Raw genomic sequence first — 19,359 nt, 5'->3', positions numbered from 1 at the left:
ATACCCACAAAAATACTTGTGACGGGTCAAGTGGGGTCCTCTAGAAGCCTTCTCTTTGAACTTTTCCTCCCAACAAAAATTGACTTTGTTTATAAAGAAAAACTTTGGTGAATATTTTTTTTTAGTAAATCGATTATAATAGCATCATGATCTCGAATATTTTGTTTAATTAATATTATTATTAAAATAGAAAAATAATTGTTAAATTATAATAACTGCCCATATATTCAGGGAATATGAATTCATTCCTTATAATTATAAAACTTTTTTAATTTCGCCAATTAAATTAAATTTCATTTACACAAATTTTATATATGTATATATAAATAAATTAGTTGGACGCATAGGATGGTTGGATTGGAGATTCAAGAAAAAAGGATAAAGAATATTTCAATAAATAACTTATCTTGGCCCCAATTGGCTCTAAAGTATTTACAGGGTTTGATGTTAGTACTTGTACAAATTCACATGTCGTGATCTTAGGTTTCAGTGAAGGAATCAATATTAGTACAAATTGTAAATAAGCAGCAAAGAAATAAATAAAGCAGTAGAAAAGATTACATCCCACATCAATCGGGTTATTCGTGCACCTGCACATCAACTAGTCGATATCCTTGAATGAGAATTGTCCTAGCTTCACAAAGCTAACCTCCAAGGAAGTTGTTTGCTTATTCACACAAGAGCAAAAGAATGTCCTCTAGCAAGTCCATACAAAACACCAAATGTATCTATTCAAGAAACTCAAGAAAGTGTACTATAATAACACTTCTATAAAATAGAGAGTGTTATAGAATATCTCAAGAATAACTTGAATCTATTTCAATCTCTTAAGATAAAAATGAAAGATATAACTCTTTGGCAAGTACAAAAAAACAAGAGAGGGTGATAAGCAAAACTGAAGATACACCAAGGGGCCAAGAACCCTTAAAGGTCTTCCACTCCTCTCTTAAACAAGAGAGGGTGATAACCATTATATGATTTTTCTCCTTATAAATACAAAATTATTATATAAAAATATTAACGTCAATATTTTTCATTCAAATACTTTAAAAAAAAAAAGTTGTGTGTTTTTAGAGAAGGTGCGAGTATAAACCTTCTTAGGTAAAAGTATATTGCATATTTTCAAATGAATCTAAGGATAATCAACCCTATTTATAATTATAATGACAATCTCAACTAGCATACTTGGAGATTATCAATCACTGTATTTTTTATCAATTTAAAAATGCCTCCCCTTACCAATGCAGTGTAAAAAGTACATCTTATTAACTTATTAAATTAGTGGTTGAAATAATTACATATGTATATAAAACTAATTATGTAGATAAAAATGAGGGAGAAATCATTTTCTGTAATAATACAGATAAGGGGGAAAAATCATATGTTTGCTTTCTTACCACTAATAAGAAAATTGAATGAAAACAAAACCAAAGGACTTAGTTTCACAGAGCTGCTACTTCGCAACTTGTTTGTAATCCCATTATTAAGTACTAAAACAGCACTTCAAATGATTTTTTTTCAGGCTGCTTGCGAAACAAACTTAGAAGATCAAGAACAGCTTAGTTTCAAACACACTCCCAGTTCTAAGAAAATACACTCCATAGTATAAAACCTTAATCGAAGTTCGAACATGTCAACGGTACTTCAGTTGCCTAGCTTACAACCTTGAAATCTGAAGCGGAATTGTCGTCTCAACGATTTCATCCCTGCATGCAGCCAGGGGAATTCTTTCCAGACTCCCGAGCCCCTGCATTAGATGCCTTTGACAACTTTCAGCTGCCATGGTTCCAGCAGAATAGGCGCCATGTACAGAACCTTGATGATCTACGCTCACAGCTTCACCTCCAAAGAAAAGATTACCCACAGGGGCGCGAAGCCGATCATATATATCGTCTGAATTCCCAACTGCATCATAGGAATAGCATCCAAGAATGTTTGGGTCAGTTCCCCAACGTGATACAAGATACTGGACCTGCGATGCCCCATTCAAAAACAACGTCAGTAAAGAAGCATCTATTCTCGGTTGCTACCTTGGGGAAAAGAAGTAGCATTTTCATGAACTTGCAACAAACAGCACATGTAATTGTAGAACAGAATTAAAATTATGAACCACAAATACCATCAGGCAAAAAGTAAAAAGAAGAAATAGCAAGTGCTTTGTATTTGTGTATGTAGAGGAAATAGAAAACATGTTTATTTCTTCAGAGAATAAGATGCAACAAGAACTTCTGACCGAGCTGCTCGTTTTATTAGTCGTCCCCACATGCTTGTTCAAATGAAATTCAGTTAACTATTTTATAGATAAGTGATGTATTCCCCTGCCATTCTTAGCAGTATTAACTGAGAAAGATGAACCGTCCAACAGAGGTTACTGATCACAACCACTTTCAGTTGAGAAGATTTTTGCTTTCTAAAAAGCTAGCATGAGTAGTTGATAAAAGATATGCCAGTTAGTGTGAACTGCTTAGGCAGTCGACAAATCAAGGATACCAAATTGGTCAACCTAAAATATATATACTCAGAGCCATTTTATCATAAAGACACTCAATTTCTAATACAGAAAGAGAAATTACTTGATCAGATGAGTGAATCAAGACAAGAATTATAATAATGCTCTATATCCTAAAACCAAATAAAGGTAAAACAAGTAGTCAGCATATTTTATCAAATAAATAAACTTACAGGTTCAGTTGCATCAGGAAACATTCGCTTCAGCTGTAACATCACAAAATTGGCAGCAGCCTCATCTGACAGCTTCTCAAGGTCATATGAAAGGGCACCAGCCGCCATATAGACGAGCACAGGATGACCTGTAGCCTTATGGAGATTAAGAAAATAGCCGCAGGAATAAGAAGTGGTTGCAACGACACCCAAAAATTCCACATTTGGCCAAAAGACATGCTCAAATCTTAACGCAATTTTATTCTCGTTTCCTACACCAAGATCTGATATTGCAGACAGTTTCCATTCTGGCAGCTTAGGCTCAAATTCAATTAAGTTGGCTTTTAGAATGCCCAGTGGCACAGTGACAATCGCAGCATCTGAAATAAAATTCCTTCCATCTTCAACTGTTACTACCACCTTCTTATACCCATTGACAATCTTTTTAACCCTGAAATTGAGATTAAGGAAATAAATCTTCAGAGAGTGAGGGTAAATAAAACAATTAAATGAAATGAAGTGACTGTTGAGAGTTCAATGGAACAAACAGCAGGTTATTCAAAGTTTCATCAACTTCAAGCATACAGCTTAAGTAAAAGTTGGCATGCTGCTGGGAAGCGTATCTGTAACAGCTAGGTTGACCAAAACATGAAAGACGTCAACCTTTTCAGCAGACAAATATGAACTCAGGGTACTAGCTCTGATTCCTATCCCCAGGTGGGGCACTCTCATACAAACAATCAGGATCATCAACCAACCATTTTGCATTTATCATATTACCGTCCTATTAACTTTATGTTTGAAAAGCAAGCAACAAGGTTTACAAGATTTTCCATTTGAATAACCATTGACCAGCATATTTATGCAGTTAATGTCAGAGAAAGAGCAAGAATCTTCGCATAACAATTGTAGCTTGTCAATAAGGCATCCAAGATTATGCTTAATAATCTAAATATTGTGATGTCATTAAATAGGATCATTCAAAAAGTATACAAGCATACCGGTGATTTAGACGAATGTCAATGTCTCTAGACAGAACCTTTATCACAGGATCATACCCTTGGACCATAAGCCCATGACCACCAGAAAGAACTTTCTCCTGAACACACACAAATATCAACAATAGGATAAGCAAGACTGCAGCTGCATGTGTGCTACTCATAGGCATAAAAAATCTGATTACATATATTAAGACACATGGAAGCTTTTGAGCACTATCCGGATCAAAATTTCCTTCCAGTTCTACGACATTTCACGCCCAATAAAGGTACCATAAAAAGCAGAAGCATGTATATCCAAACATACCACATAACACTTTAAATTGCATAAACCAGGTAAAGCATGTAATTTTGAAATCTTGAAAGTTATATGGAGGACGTATAGCTGTTTGAAATTCCTTCCACAAACTTCATAGTACAGCAAAAAGTCCATATTTGCATCCAATTGTTACAAGTTCAAGAATGCTATCAATTTTGGGGAGCTCAAAGATAGCTTAAGTAAAAGCAGTTCACATAAAAGAAAATGTACACAAACTTGCCTGATCCCAGGCTTTCAGAGATATCATGTCTGCATCTGCAGCAAACCATGCCTCCATTCTACATATGTACCACTGCAAAACTTCATATGCTAGCCCTTCTTGTCTGATGACAAGCAAATGACAAACAGTAAGCACTAGCATTCATATTTAGACATGAAATTGAAGAGAAACCACAGCATCAATTGACTGTGGTACCTTAACTCTGGATGCCTATCCAGCACGACCAGTATTGCTTCCTTGACAGAAATGTCATTGCTCTGTTCCTTCCTCACTTTATCAGTCTAGAAGAGAGAAATATTATCAATAAGCTTGTTGATAACAGATATCACCAGGGACCACATATTTAGCGACATTCAGAATTAAGATGCTACCTCCTCAAGGATTTTCTTAAATGCAACTCCAACTTCAACAACCATACTTTGGGGAACTTGATGTCCATTTGCGTCGAATAGTGCATAGCTGAAAAGACCAAAACCAAAATTAAAAAATCATACAACAAAATTATCACGAGACCATTAATGGTTCCTAATCGATAGACAATCAATCAAGAATGATTAACGACATCTTCCTAAAAATTGAAAAAAGGACCACACATGGAATATTTCCTGCTAATCATTAATCTTCACCTATGCTTATAGTTATAACAGCAGAGGGCAAAAATATACAAAAGTTCCATACCTTTCCAAGTCGTGGTCATATAGAATGGAGTCGTCACCACTTGTACGGTACAAAGTGAGCCCCAAACGGCGTATAATGGGAGACAATGGATTCTCATTGCAGACACCATGTAACCTGAGTATTGTTCAAACAAAGTCATAAAACTTCATAATTGTTAGCATATTAACAAAGCAAATATAACACATAAAGACCAAGCAAAATGATGTAAAATTGGATTTTTCAGTATTCATCAACGCGGCGTGAGAAAGTTGCATGTCTTTCTGACAACAAAGCATCCGAACTTTACTTTATTGCTACAAACTGAAGCTTGTTCCATGTGAAGTCATGAGCAATGATAGTCCCTCTATTCCATCTTTTATAGCTCCAATTGGTACAACCAAATAAGAGTTGGAAAAAGTGGAATGAACTTTACATGAGTACAGTTAAAAGAAGTGGTTGAAAGTTAGTAATGTTAAATCATCAGTTTCAAGTCAGATGCATTTTTAGGAAAAGCTATCCTTCTAGGAAATGGAGCTTTTCTGGAGAACTCAAAAAGAATAAAAGAATATTGAATCTGAAATAGAGGTACTATCATTACTTTCTGACATTATTGCAGTCTGTTAATCAGCATCGAAGTATCAGAAACTACCACAGAACACTTAAGCTTGCATTTCCTAAGGTCCGGAACGTCAACTGTAGTACACACGCACACTAGTGGTGTCAGACTGGAACCCCTTTGTCTTTGAATGTTTGTTGCCATATAGAAACAAAGAGGTTTAACCTTGAACGGATGCAATTTACCAGCAACACCTAGTGGAAGCATACTAGACGTACTACTTGACAATATATGAGCAAGTATATATGAAAAAATATCCTTAAGATATAAGCTAGCAAAGTGAATCAGATGAAGCTATATTTTTTGTCAATAAATGAGAATATTAAACAGTTAGGCTCCATTTGCTCACAGGGCAAATTTACTCTTTTCTTTTTCTTTTTCTGTTTGGGGGTGGGTTTTCTGAAGAAAATAAAGCAGTATAAAGTTTCAAAACACGAGAATTGTAAAAAATGTTTCTCATCCAGAAAAATATGCTGGAAAAAACAAAACATAGACTTGCCATGAAGCTCCCATGTCAACTGGGCAACCAAATGAGTAGTCAGTGTGAATGCGCCCGCCAATTCTGTCTTGTGACTCCAGTAGGATCACCTGGATGGGGACAGGTACTATGTCAATCAAGGATACATAAACAAAACTACATCACTATTCCAAGACTTCAGTCAGTTATTAGAAATTATACCTTAAATGATGCATTTTGAAGCATGCGCGCTGCAGCCAGCCCTGATATACCCCCACCAATAACAATGACAGAAGGCAAGGCATTGTGGTGTCTTTCAACAACGGACGAACAAATGCCTAGTCACCACATGACAATGATCAAAAGGGTATTACATTTTCGCTTCAACTTCTAGTAAGTCCACAAAACAGAAACAGAGTAGCAGCTAATTCGTACACTTCATCTTGACAACTAAAAGGTGTTCGCAAAAACTTAATTAAAGCGCTTATAAGCTTAAGATTGAAGTTGAACTGGATTGCAATGTTCCGCAGCCTACTTCTACTTTCTAAATCTAATTTCAGCTTTTATTTTTAACAAAAGCAAAAGCATGAAAGTCATTGCTTCTCTAACTTCTCATACCCTCTCAAGGAAAAGGAAAAAAGAAACTATTTAAAGTTATTTCTGTATTTGTCAAAATAATCCCAAGCATAAGTTGTTTTTCTATCAAACACTCTATTTACATTTGTTAACTATTTTTTCCAATCAAGTTTCTACACAATCAACTTTCAATAATAACTACATTTCTTAAAATCACTTAAATCTAACAATCATGAAGAGCCCCAAGCTCTTCAAAGACCTCCTACAAGAATTGATTCTTGGCATGAAATAAAATGCAAAAAAGCAAGAGGCTTAAGACAGATGAACTTAAATTCAACAAGTCAAATTAAACGAATCTTTGATGTCCAGTACAAAGCAATGCTTTTAAATGTCTGGATTTTCTGCAAACAAGTCATTGGGAACCAATAGCACTTTATTTATAATGAACATGACATTGTTTTTGTTTAGCAATTAAGGAACAAGGCAAGTAGTTGACAATCTGCAGCATAAATTTCTTCCATTTCATTTTTGACAGAAACATGTCAGCCTACATTTTAAAAGTGGAAATCTCATCAAGCCCACATGAAGAACAATGCAGATTAATGAATTTTCAACTCCTAGTCTCATATTATCATTGAATTGAACAATGGCGATATCAACTTAAAACTCCAGCTCTTACAATCTTCTAATGAAATACAATTTCACATAACTATAACCTTAATGAAACTATAATCAATTAGTTACATAATTTAAGAAAACATTCCATCATCAATAGATTAGTACAAAGAAACTACTTCTCAAATAATTAAAAACTTGAATAAACCAGTCCATAATAACATTGCATAGAAATCAAACAAAAAGTCCACCAAAATTCAAATCCAATTAAACAGCAAAGTCCAGAATATAACTCAGAACATGGAAGGTGGGTTTCAAAGCTAACCATCAAAATCCTCGCCGAACAGCGGATCGTCTCCATCTTTGAGTTCCATCAACCAACAACTGAATATCTCTCTCTCTACCTCTCCCTTTTCCTATCAGATTGAGCACACCCCAAAACTGGGATCCAAAAAGCAATGGAGAACGAAATCTGATCTCACCAACAACACTTGAAAAAGAGAAGAAAAACAAAAACCAAAAAATTACGGCTGTATAGGAATCGGAAAATTAGAAATCAATTGGAAGGAATGATAGAGGAGGAAGAGAAGAAGGCCGGCAATGAAGCGGCTGAGATTGGAAGCGCAGCGCAGGTTATCATCAAACAAGCTCATAATAATCATAATAACAACAACCGAAGCAGCATTCACAACCACAGCAACAGAAACAAGACTCAAATCCCAAATTCGTCTGCTCTACACCAACCGAAGGCTTCCTCTTCCTCGGTTGCATAGATTGATCGATTCCCCACCCTCCAAACCACTCCCACTTTCTCTCTCACACACACAAACACACAACAGGCACTGACTCTCTCTCCCCCCCTCTCTCTCTCAATCTCTCAATTAATTCGTAGGCAGGAGAAAAAAAGGGATTGGCACCGAACGCCCGCCCTATAAATAACCCGCGTTTGTTAAGAGGTGTCTGCGCTTGCATGAATGAATGAATGCTGCTGATATTTTACTCTCGTGTTCGGGGGCAAATCTGGTATTTCACCTGCCAACCGTATCAGCTTTGGAGACCTTTTAGCCACCCCACCCCACCCCACTAGTTTCGTGTTGGTCTTGAACTTTCTTAGTCAGACTTGCACGTCTGCCCCCTATTAGATTTTCTATTGCAAATCCAATTATATTTTCTAGGGAAAATTTTATTTTCTTTTCTTGAGAATTAATATAATTATATACGAATTATTTATAATTTAAAAAATTAGACTTAACACTTTTGAAGTTTATTTCTATCTAACAAATAAATTTCTCTATTAGTCAAAATTCACAAAATTTGCTGAAATTAACAAAAAAAAATCAGAAAAAAAAATCTATATTAACCCCCAGTTGACTTATTACTGACTTGTTACAGGTTAAATAAATCTTTTTATGATCAAATTACTCTCATATGTCTTCACGCATTGATGTATGAGAAGAGGTGTATATTTTCACCATTGTAAGGGTAGTTTAGTTTGAAAAAAATTATTTGACCTGCAATAAGTCAGTAATCAGTCAATCAAGGGTAAATATCAATTCTCATTCAGTTCTTTTGTTAAGATCAGCAAATTCAATAAATTTTGACTAACCAACAGAGGGACTTATTTGTTAAACAGAAACAAATATCAGGGATGCTACATATAATTTTTTAAATTATGTGGGATCTATGTGCATTACACCAAACTTTAGGAGAGGGGAGTGTAATTATCCCTAATATTTATTCATTCAATATTTAGAGGCTATGTGTATCATTTTTTTAGTTAATTTAACTTAAATTTTCTCAAAGAATAAGAAATTATATTTTCTATTAAAAAGATTTTGAAAGTATACGTACATCCTCTTCCAAAAAAATATTCGTCTACACCTAACCCCTTACGTTAAGCTCTGGATGAAAAATATTTATGCTAGAGAAAAAAATTATATTATTTTTTTAATTTTAGTCCTTATTCAACATTCTCATGTATATTCTTCTACTTATAAAGGAATAAATATAATATATATATATATATATGTGTGTGTGTGTGTGTGTGTATGCAGTGAGGCGAACATCATTATATTTTTATCTTTATAAGTATAAATTTATTATATGTGAATATTAAATGATGGATAAAATTAAAAAAAAATTGTGATTTTTTGCTAGCATCAGCATTTTTTTGTCTAGATACTAACCAAAGGAAGTTGGGTATAAACAGTAAATTCTCAGAGGAAGTGTAACTGTATTTTCGGAACTTCTTTAAGGAAAAATGTAATTTCACATTTTAAAAGAAGATCTAAGTGTGATTAATCTAATTTTTTTTTTCTAAACGAAAAATGTGATGACATCTTCATATACATGTTATATGTATATTAAATGGAGTGGATGATGGAATATAATTTGCAATAGAAAATTCAATTTGATGTTACTTATTGGGACTAAAAATCGTTTTACGTATCCTCTTTTTTACCTTTTCTTTTGTTTTTCTTTTTTTTTTTTGCTTTTACAATGGATTATTTTTAATTATTAAATAAAAAATTTAAAAAGACTAACTCTTATTTTGAAAATGTATTTTAATTGAAGAAATAGAAAATGTTAAAAAAAAAATAGAAATTTATAGGAAGTTCAAGTTATGTGAGAGTTGAGAAGAATAGGCAACTTGACGACTAAGAAAAGAGGGAGCATATAGTCTACTTAGAAAAGGACAGATAGGGGAACATGGCAGCAATAGCAACAGGGCTATATAGTTACATAAGGCAGGGAGCAAGAGCTACATAGGGCTACATAGGCCAAGGGGGATTGAGGCCTTTTTATAGGTGAGGCACTAGTCTATAGTTTACGAAAAACCCCCTTGTAACCCCCCCAGCTCAGTTGATTAATCGTTTTTGCCTTCCCACTAGGAAGTCAGTCACTGTCCGCTATATAAAATAACTGATTGAAATTTGAACAACAAAACCCCTCTTTCAGTATAATAAAGCATAGATAATAAATGGTATTAGAATAATAATTAATTTCAATGCGGGGGCCACATTTAGAATGTCGAAATGACTAAAATGCCCCTAAACGCTGTCGAATGGCCAAACACTTCAAGAATCAGGACACTTTTCTCTCGGGTTGGCTGGTATGTATAGAATCTGATGGGGGTGATGTACCTGATTCTATGACCGTCTGATCATCACTAGATCAACGGCCCATGTTAAATAGTACAATGCATTCGTCTGTACAAATACATAGCTCCAGATGTCGTGTACATTATTTTATTGCTTTTAGCTCCAAGGCCGATTGGTCTATCTAGAAGCTAACTCAATCATATAATTAATTCCCGCAATCGTCTCATCATCTCTAGACCAGCAATCCATGTTGGATAGTACAATGTGTATACTTTTACAAATACATAGCCCAAAAAATTATGTTTATTCTCTTACTACGTTAATACTCTCAAGTTATTTCTCGTCTCACCAAAATATGCAACGAACGAGTATAATTGATGCCAATCCAATATTATTCTTACCAATTTCTTTTTAATTGCTAGAACACTTGGATTGACTCATCAACCTAAGACCACTTAAACGATGCAAAACACCTTAACCTGTCGTATCAGTGAATTCTGAAATAATTAATAATTTAATAATTATTTTATACAAAGATAAATTCAATCAATATTTTAGTGGTACTTAAAATTAAGGGCTTACAACATATTTCATAAATTATTTAAAGAAATGTGAGTCCAAGTAGGATAAGATCCCACTTGAAATAATATTTCCCAACATATGGACTAAAAAATCAAAATTAAATAGTCTCTTTTATAACATTTTTCACTTGTAATATTTTGGCAAAAAAAGGTAAAAAAATGCACAATCTATTACAAAACACACCCAAAATTAAGTTAATTCTAATTAAAAGTTATAAGCAACTCCCTACCAACTTCTGCAACTTTTCAGTAAATATAATATAATTAAGTTATTTTTCCACTTTAACGTTTTTTTTTCCCTTTTCGTTGTTTGTTTCGGACACTTTTGATACTCACTACAGTTAAATTTATAAAAAAAAAATATTTTATTTTTACCGTAAAAGCTGAAGCTATTGCAAATAACCCCTTAGCTTAGCATACATACAAGTGGTGGGCTGTATTTATCATTGTGAAAGTGTATGTGTTCCTACTTGTAGAGAGGTCCACAGTCTATAATTCATGACATAGAATACAAGAGTATCTTTGCATGTTCCATTGTTCTTCCCTAGTTGTCACTATGTATCACCCCTCATCATAATTCCAATAATTCTTGTTGCTTCCCATGTGCAATTCCTTTAATGTTGTAAGAACATGGTGTAGTTTAAAATATTAAATTTAATTTGAAATTTTATTGATTGAAAATTTCATGTTTTCGTTGTATGTGATGATTTTTTGATAAAAAATTTCACGAAAAAGTGTGTTTGGAGAGATAACTTGCAAACTCGTGTAGTTGATATAAAAAATTGATGTACAAAAAAAAAGAAAAAATACAATATTTTTTTTTACCTTAATTGAAATTACAAAAAAAAAATGCATAGAAATTTATTATTAGGATAAGTTACAACGAACCCTCATAAAATTTGGCATAATTATGAATATTCTCTTGTTGTTTGAAACACCTCATAAATTTGCCACACTGTCAATTCAAACACCTCATAAATTTTATTCCAACTTCTTATTTTTATGTATTTATTACAAGGAAAAAGAAAGGGCTGTAAGGAGGCATCCTTCTTGTGTGGCTGATGAAGGGAAGTGAGAAGATAAACACATAGGTGCTAATGGTCCTACAAATCCTCCACTTGATGAATGATTGGCCAATTCCTTCTCTTTTTTTGCCCTTTTTATTTTTTTTTTTCTTTCTCCATTTGGCTTTCTACCAAACAAAAAGTGCACCCCTCCTCCTAACCCTTCTTAGTTCATACTTTATTTGATTATGATGTGGGGACCACAACACACTTGGAGGGTTTCTGGACGAGCGCAATGGCTGTCCAAGTCATTTTAAAAGATGTTTGAAAGCTTATAAAGTTTTTAAAAATAATAAATAATTTATTTATTTTCCAAAAACCAGGTTAAAAAATTCAAAATTGAGATGTTATGAGTTTTTTTTTTTTTAAATTTCATAGAAGCTCCCAGTTACAGACGCGTCGGATGGATTTCAAACCTAATACCACAACTACGAAATGTTGGGCCCTTAACAATTGCGACCGCATATTGAAAATTTATCGGTTTCTGTAAAAAAATTTCTAATTTATTTTTAAAGAAAAAACGTGTATGAGAAAATAAAACAAAATCGAAATTGCTGTTTTGCGTTGAGAAATGAAAGTATGTTTCGGATTGTCTGTTTTAAGAAAGCACGTGGCAGAATGAAAATGTGTTCAGATTAGACCGTGTTGTAAAATAAAATCGTATTTGAGATGGGATGTTTTTATGATAATTTTTTTGTATGAAAAAAAATGTAATATAATAAATTTTCTAGAATTTATAATTGAATCTCTCATAAAGAGCCAATAACCAAACATGATCTCACAATTTATAAATAATATAAAATTGAAAACAAATGTTAAATTAAAGGGAAAAAGTGAACTTAAAGTGCAAGAAAAGAATGAAAGATGTCTTGAGGTGACTCGAAAATAACTAATACTTTTAATACATCTTCTCAATTGGTAAAATAAAAGGTTAAATGCGATTTAATTATATAATATGTTAAATGAAAAAAAATCTCTATAAAAAAAATTTAGTAAATTATCATTATATATTTTTTAAAATAAAATAAATTATCCGCTATTAATGGTTTAAATAAGAAAATAATTTATTTTATTTTTTAAAATACAGAAAATAATTTTATTATTTTATTTTTTATAAAAATTTTTTTACTCATTTCTCATATCATATAAGTTAAATAGTCATTTTTTTTTCTTAAAATAAAAACTTTAATTTTTTTGTGTTGATTGATGGAAACTACCCTTTCCGGACATAATGATGGCATCTTTAACGGAAAGTAATAGGTGGAGCTGATGTGCTTACATCAGTAATAAATGAGGCGGATAGACTGAGGCCTACTGTGGAACCCACTTTGAATGGGATGACTGAGGTTTATAGTTTGATTTAAAAAAAAAATTAATTAATTTGATTTGTAATAAAAAAGTAACAAATTAGTTATAATTAAATATAAATTTTTATTTTATTTTTTATTAATATTATGAATTTTGTGATTTTTTTACTGATGGAGTGATTTATTTGTTAGATAAAATAAAAATATTAGGGGTACTAAATATAATTTATTAAACTATAAAAATTTTACGTGTAATTATATCAAACCTTAAAAAAAAACGGTGTTATTTATCTACAATATTCTTGAATTTTTAAATTTGGGGATAATTTTTTATTTTATGAATTCGATTGGATTTGGAGCAGGTCTTGGATCTTGTCAAAGATCCGACCGAGTTCAGAGCGGGTCTATGATCTTGACCAGAATTCATCTCCCAATAAAATTTATAAATATGTTCAATTTTTTTAAAATTTTTAAATTTTATGCGATGTATTTTTTTATATTTTTTATATAATGATAGATTATTAGATAAAAAAATTATTTTAATTTATAGTGATAAAATAGGGGGGGGGGGGAATTTAGTCGGATTTTGCAGGTTAGACATGTTGGGTCCAAAGACGGATCAAGATGGAGACGGGTTTGAGATGGGATGTAGTGGATTTTGAGTTCATTTAGAGACGGGCAAGATGGACCAGTCGAGCTTGAAAGCAGGTTAGGGTAGGTGGATTTAGGATTCGGTGCAAATCCACCCTTATTACTAATAGTAACCTACTTTTTTTAATGTCCATAGTTCGAGTTAGGGTGAAATTTTAAAATTGAATAAAACCCGCCTGATTAATAATAGTTATCTACTATTCTTAATATCCATAGTTTGAATTGGGGCGGATCTAAGATTCGGCAAAACCCACCCCATTATTATTTGAGTTTGGATAGATTTAGGGTTCGGCAAAATTGATATTGTTATCAATAGTACTAGTGTAGAACTCGTGCTATGCACAAATATATATTTTCTTAAATTAAATATTTTTTTATAATATAAGGTGCTATAAATGAATTTTTTACACAAAAAATAATTTTTTTTATTTTTAATGGGTAAAATATAGCACTTTGAATAAATAGATCATCTTTTATATATATCTAATCCTATATAAAAATTAAAAAAAATTAGCTAAATGTATTGTTTGTTTATATAATTCATGACGACAACTATATTAAAGTGCATAAACTCAAATAATTTATAAAGCAAGAACAGAAAGAAAGATGTACGATCGAAAGAAAACTTAATTTAAAGTAATTTCATCAAATTGAACACGCAAAAAAAATTAAGGAGTAAAAATTATCTTGAATGAAATAAAAAGTACGAATACAAATAAAATAACTAAGTTCAATTAAATAATAAATATAGCAACATTATCCTCAGCGATCAAAGAATAACGAACTTTTATGATGCAAAGAAATCTTAAAACATGAAAATTTAATATGCAGACAGACGAATGAATTAAAAAAAAATATAAATCAACTATTAAAATAACAAAACATGCATTTCTCTAAAAGCCTAAATATATTAATAAAAAAGGTTAGAATGAGAAAAAGAAACACACCGATAAAAAAAACTATGATAATGAAAAAGATAAACTTTGTGAAATTTTGAAATACAAAATATATTAAAACGTATAAGTACGCAATGACCGTTAGGTTTTAATTATAAAAATAAAGGTAAAATATTACTTTTGGTCCCATTAGATAGGGCCCTTCTCACTTTTGGTCTCACGCTTTACGTGTTCAACACTTTTAGTCCCAAAATCTTATTTTTTTAATAGTAATGGCCCTGTTCCGCTAACAACTAACGGAAACAGCACGCGACTTGTCAGCTGGTAAGTAGCGGGGTAAGTCAACTGGTAAGTTACATTGGGCCTTTTCAGACGGAAAAAAAAAAAAACCTTTTCCCCTTTTTTCCCAAATCCACAGAACAAAATCCCTAAATTCCTAAATCCTTAATCCCCCAAATCCCTTTTCCCAAAATCCACGAAACAAAATCATCTCAGTTTTTGGGGCAAAGAGCGGCAGAAGGAAGATGAGCTTGAGGCACCGAGTGCTCGTTGATTTTCCAGACCCTAAGTACGAGAAATACAGTTAGTAAACTTGCGAATTGGTTTACGAGAAATACGATTTTCCAGCTTGGGTTTGTTTTTTGTCAACTTGCAGTTGTTTGTACTGTTGTTTTGTAAAACAATGTGTTTGTTTTCGTCTATATGTTGTTGTGTATATTGTTTCTGAGACACATTTTTGGTTTATGAGAATATTGTTGTTTTCGATTTTATCCTCAGAAATAGAAAGCAATGTTGTTGTCTATAATGGTGTTTTCTGTGTATGTTGTCCCCCGATGTTGTTGTGTTTGATTTATGAGAATAAAGGCATGTGGTCCATGTTGCAACTTCTCAGTCCAATACTACTGGAATGGTAAAAATTATTTGATGTTCATCTCATTAAACTCATTTTTCTTAATCCACATTCATCTCATTAAGCTGATTTTTTGTAGATAAGTGAACACATGCTCCATAACTTTACACAATGCTCAAAAGTCTATTAGTGGAGTCCCTTGTCTCACAAAAGGAGGAAAGAATTTTGTCACAATGACAAACTTAAGTGCAGCATTGGACACAACTAAGAAAAAGAAGAAGAAAATAGCTAAGAAGGCAAAATGAAATGTATTGGCAGTAAGTTTTTTGGCTTGTATAGCAACAGATTTTTGAATTGTGTTGGCAGCCGTTTTTGGCTTGTATAGCAGTAGGTTTTTGGCTTGTATTGGCAAGGGAAATTTGTGAAGTTTAAAGGAACAAAATGTTGCTAGTTACTGTAAAACTTTTGGCACATTTTGAGTTTGTAAAGTGGTAGTATGTGGCAGATTTTAAGCATGTAAAGTTACACTTTATAACACATTTCATTATTGATCAAAATCAGTGCATTTGAGTATATTTCTATTTTTTTGCAATTTAGTGCTTTTGTGCAATTTTAGTTTTCATTTTTATTGCTTTTAGGATTTATGTTTACATATTTAAACACAACAGAAACTACAATTACTTGCAAAAAAAGGCCTATCCATTAGCCCTTTTACACATAATTGACCATTACTAAAAAGTCATCTAGTAATATATAAGAACATCAAATGAGCAGCTTTGTGACAATAACATTCAATATTTGAAAAATTTTGAGATGTTTGTGACATTTTTTTGCCTATGAAAAAAAATAAAAATGTTGTGTGGTGTTTGTGGGTTATTTCGATGTATAAATAGCAAAAAAAAAATATTTTTGGCTCCTTTATTTCCCTCCAAAATCTGAACACAAGCCTAGTAGACTGTTTTCTTCGCCAGCTGCCAGCTGACTAACAAGTCACGTGCCGTTTCTGTTAGTTGTTAACGGAACAAGACTATTACTATTATAAAAATAGGATTTTGGGACTAAAGGTGTTGAACATGTAAAGCGTGGGACCAAAAGTGAGAAGACCCCTATCTAGTGGGACCAAAAGTGATATTTTGCCTTTTAAAAATTACACCTAATATGAGGTTTGATTCCATTTAACAAATAAGTCCATCCATTAGTAAAAATTCACCAAATTTACTCATCTTAAGAAAAAAATTGGATAAATATCTTGATTTCTTACAGGGCAAATAAATCATTTTATCACCAAATTACCCTTATTCATCTTCACATGCTAATGCATGTGGTTACATATATTTTCATCGCTATAAGGGTAATTTAGTTGAAAAAGAATTATTTGAGATGCGGTAAGCTAGTAATAAGTCAATCGAAGGTAAATATCAATTTTTATTCAGGTTTTTTTTTTATTAATATAATCAAATTTAATGAATTTTTAACTAATTAAATATTTTATTTATTAAATAATAATAAATATCATAAATACTATATATAATATTTTAATTCATAAAAAACTCACCCATATTTACATCAAATCTTTAAAAAATAGAGTGTAATTATCCCATTAAATTATTATATATTCTTGATGATTGAGAGAGAGAGAGAGAGAGAGAGAGAGAGAGAGAGAGAGAGAGAGAGGTCCATAGGCATTAACTAAGAAGATTTGAGTGGTAGGGTTAGGTCAACACTTCGACATTTATTTATTGCTGCTGCCCTAACCACTAATAAGTAGGTTTATTACATCAGTGTTTACGACACCATCACTACATGATGAAATTCACCGACATTTCATTTTTTTTTTTAAAGATATAAATCAAATCAAACATTCTTGAAATTAGATTTAATTACATTATGTATTATTCGTAAAATTATAAGTACATATATACAATATTTGTCAAATTTGCACTTTGTCATATTCAATCTTTTTTCATTAATTTTTCTGCCAAACAAGAATCACATGTTATACATATGTGAAAAAATCACATCACATAATCCTTAAATATCACATGTGTATTATATGTAATTTTTTCGACAAAAAACAGCTAAGTGCAAAATTTCGTAAAGTTGAAATGATAAGTTGATAAAAAAAAAAAAACTTAGATGCCAAAATAAAAACGATCATAGTTCGGATAATAAAATTAATTAACTCTAATTATAATTACAATTTCAATAAATGTATTTCTAATTTTACGAATAATAAGAATATTTATATAATTAAATCAATTTCGACCAGTGTGGATTAAAGTAGTTGATTTTGGTGTAAATGATTGGTATAGTGTTTGGTAAATCAACCAAAAGAACAATAGAGATGGGGTCAGGGCCATAAGTATTTGTGTGCTCTTCTTAGGGTATTTATTTTGTAAAATCAAATCGTATTGGACCACAATTTTTGTTGGTATGTCAAAATGTCATATCGAATATCTAATTCAATTAATTAATTCAATTTCAATAATTACGATACTTGATTTTAATTATATATGTATATTTTTATATTTGATGAATAAAGTAACAAAAATGATACAAAAATATTTGATAAATATACAAAACATGTTCATAAAAATAAAATAACAATAATATTTTGATGTTGGGTATAATTCAGTAAACAAAAAAAAAAATCAAAATTGGATCGAGTATTGAATTTTCATAAAAAGAACATTTCAGTACAAAAAACAAAAATTAAACGTGGAAAAAAATATGGGTCTAGAAAAATTCTTCGAACCACGTAAATTTCGTTTATTGCAACTACTTTGATTTTGTACTTATGCACACCTTTCACACTATGATAATGCTACCAATTTTATTATGGCTAATATGAATTATGTCAATAAAGTCGGGCGGGTTTCAGGTCCACTCTATTCTGTTCCAGACGCACCAATTTGCCGACCCTGCTTGTACGATCCAATCAAATGTCTTTGTTCAGCGTATTGTCTGTTTTGGTATTTTTGCATACGTATCACAATCTGACAAGAAAAAATTCCTAATACTTGATGTGTACTATCATCTTACTTCAGTTGAAAATAAGGGCTTGGACAGCAGATAGGCCCCGAAACTCGTTCTTCTATCAGGGTGCTTTTTCAGAAAGAAACTTTACGATTTTGCCCAAAGTAGGTAATACTTTGAACAAAGGCGTTCCATCATGATGAACGATACACGCTACATTATTTGGTGCCGTCTGAAAAAACGAGATCACGCTGTCTCTGAGTCCCTTGTTTGAGGAGGCATATTGATGTTGATATATGCACGTTAAAACTGTTTCTCTTATTAGATCTGATTAAAGTGAACACTATTCACAAAGTTGTCAATCGCAATGGATAATTATATACCAAGAACACTATTTACCCCATGACCAAAAATCAATCATTCACCGTTATTATCAGCAACTAGTTGTAAGTGGGATATGTATTCGTGCACAAAATATTTAAAAATTATAAATAAAAAAAATTAAATAAAATTTTTATTACATGTATTTATTTGATTACACTTTTTATAAATGAACGAAATGACTATAATGTAAAAGAGATAGTAAAAAAATAAGGGAAAAGGATAATAAAAAGGGATTGAAATAAAAGTAAATAATTTTTTAGAGGGAAAATAAAAATTAAATAAGATAAATAGATATGTAAAACTACTTTTGCTGTTTTGCCACTTGAAGATAGTTGGGATATTATGGAAATTAAAATATGAAAAATAAAATAAAGATAATAATTCTCTATTTTTAATTACAAAAGAGTATAGATCAATGATGAACTACCAA

At 31.7% G+C, this 19,359-nt stretch overlaps 1 protein-coding gene across 1 annotated transcript; it reads right to left on the bottom strand.

Annotated features, from left to right (window-relative positions):
- Positions 1 to 1,364: 1,364 nt before the first annotated feature.
- On the bottom strand, positions 1,365 to 8,075 carry PAO4 (polyamine oxidase 4). Its single transcript, XM_011098622.3, has 10 exons — positions 7,445 to 8,075; positions 6,151 to 6,266; positions 5,971 to 6,059; positions 4,877 to 4,990; positions 4,570 to 4,657; positions 4,394 to 4,479; positions 4,199 to 4,301; positions 3,663 to 3,760; positions 2,683 to 3,112; positions 1,365 to 1,972 (listed from the first exon to the last, which is right to left on the bottom strand). Exons 1-10 carry the CDS (start codon positions 7,491 to 7,493, stop codon positions 1,658 to 1,660), a joined length of 1,488 nt encoding a protein of 495 aa, XP_011096924.1. The 5' UTR covers positions 7,494 to 8,075; the 3' UTR covers positions 1,365 to 1,657.
- Between the last annotated feature and the right edge of the window lie 11,284 nt (positions 8,076 to 19,359).

Source organism: Sesamum indicum, linkage group LG13 (assembly GCF_026168435.1).
Source record: "Sesamum indicum cultivar Baizhima isolate 11 linkage group LG13, ASM2616843v1, whole genome shotgun sequence".
In the NCBI taxonomy this organism is placed as follows: domain Eukaryota; kingdom Viridiplantae; phylum Streptophyta; class Magnoliopsida; order Lamiales; family Pedaliaceae; genus Sesamum; species Sesamum indicum.
This window is presented reverse-complemented; position numbering and strand designations above follow the sequence as displayed.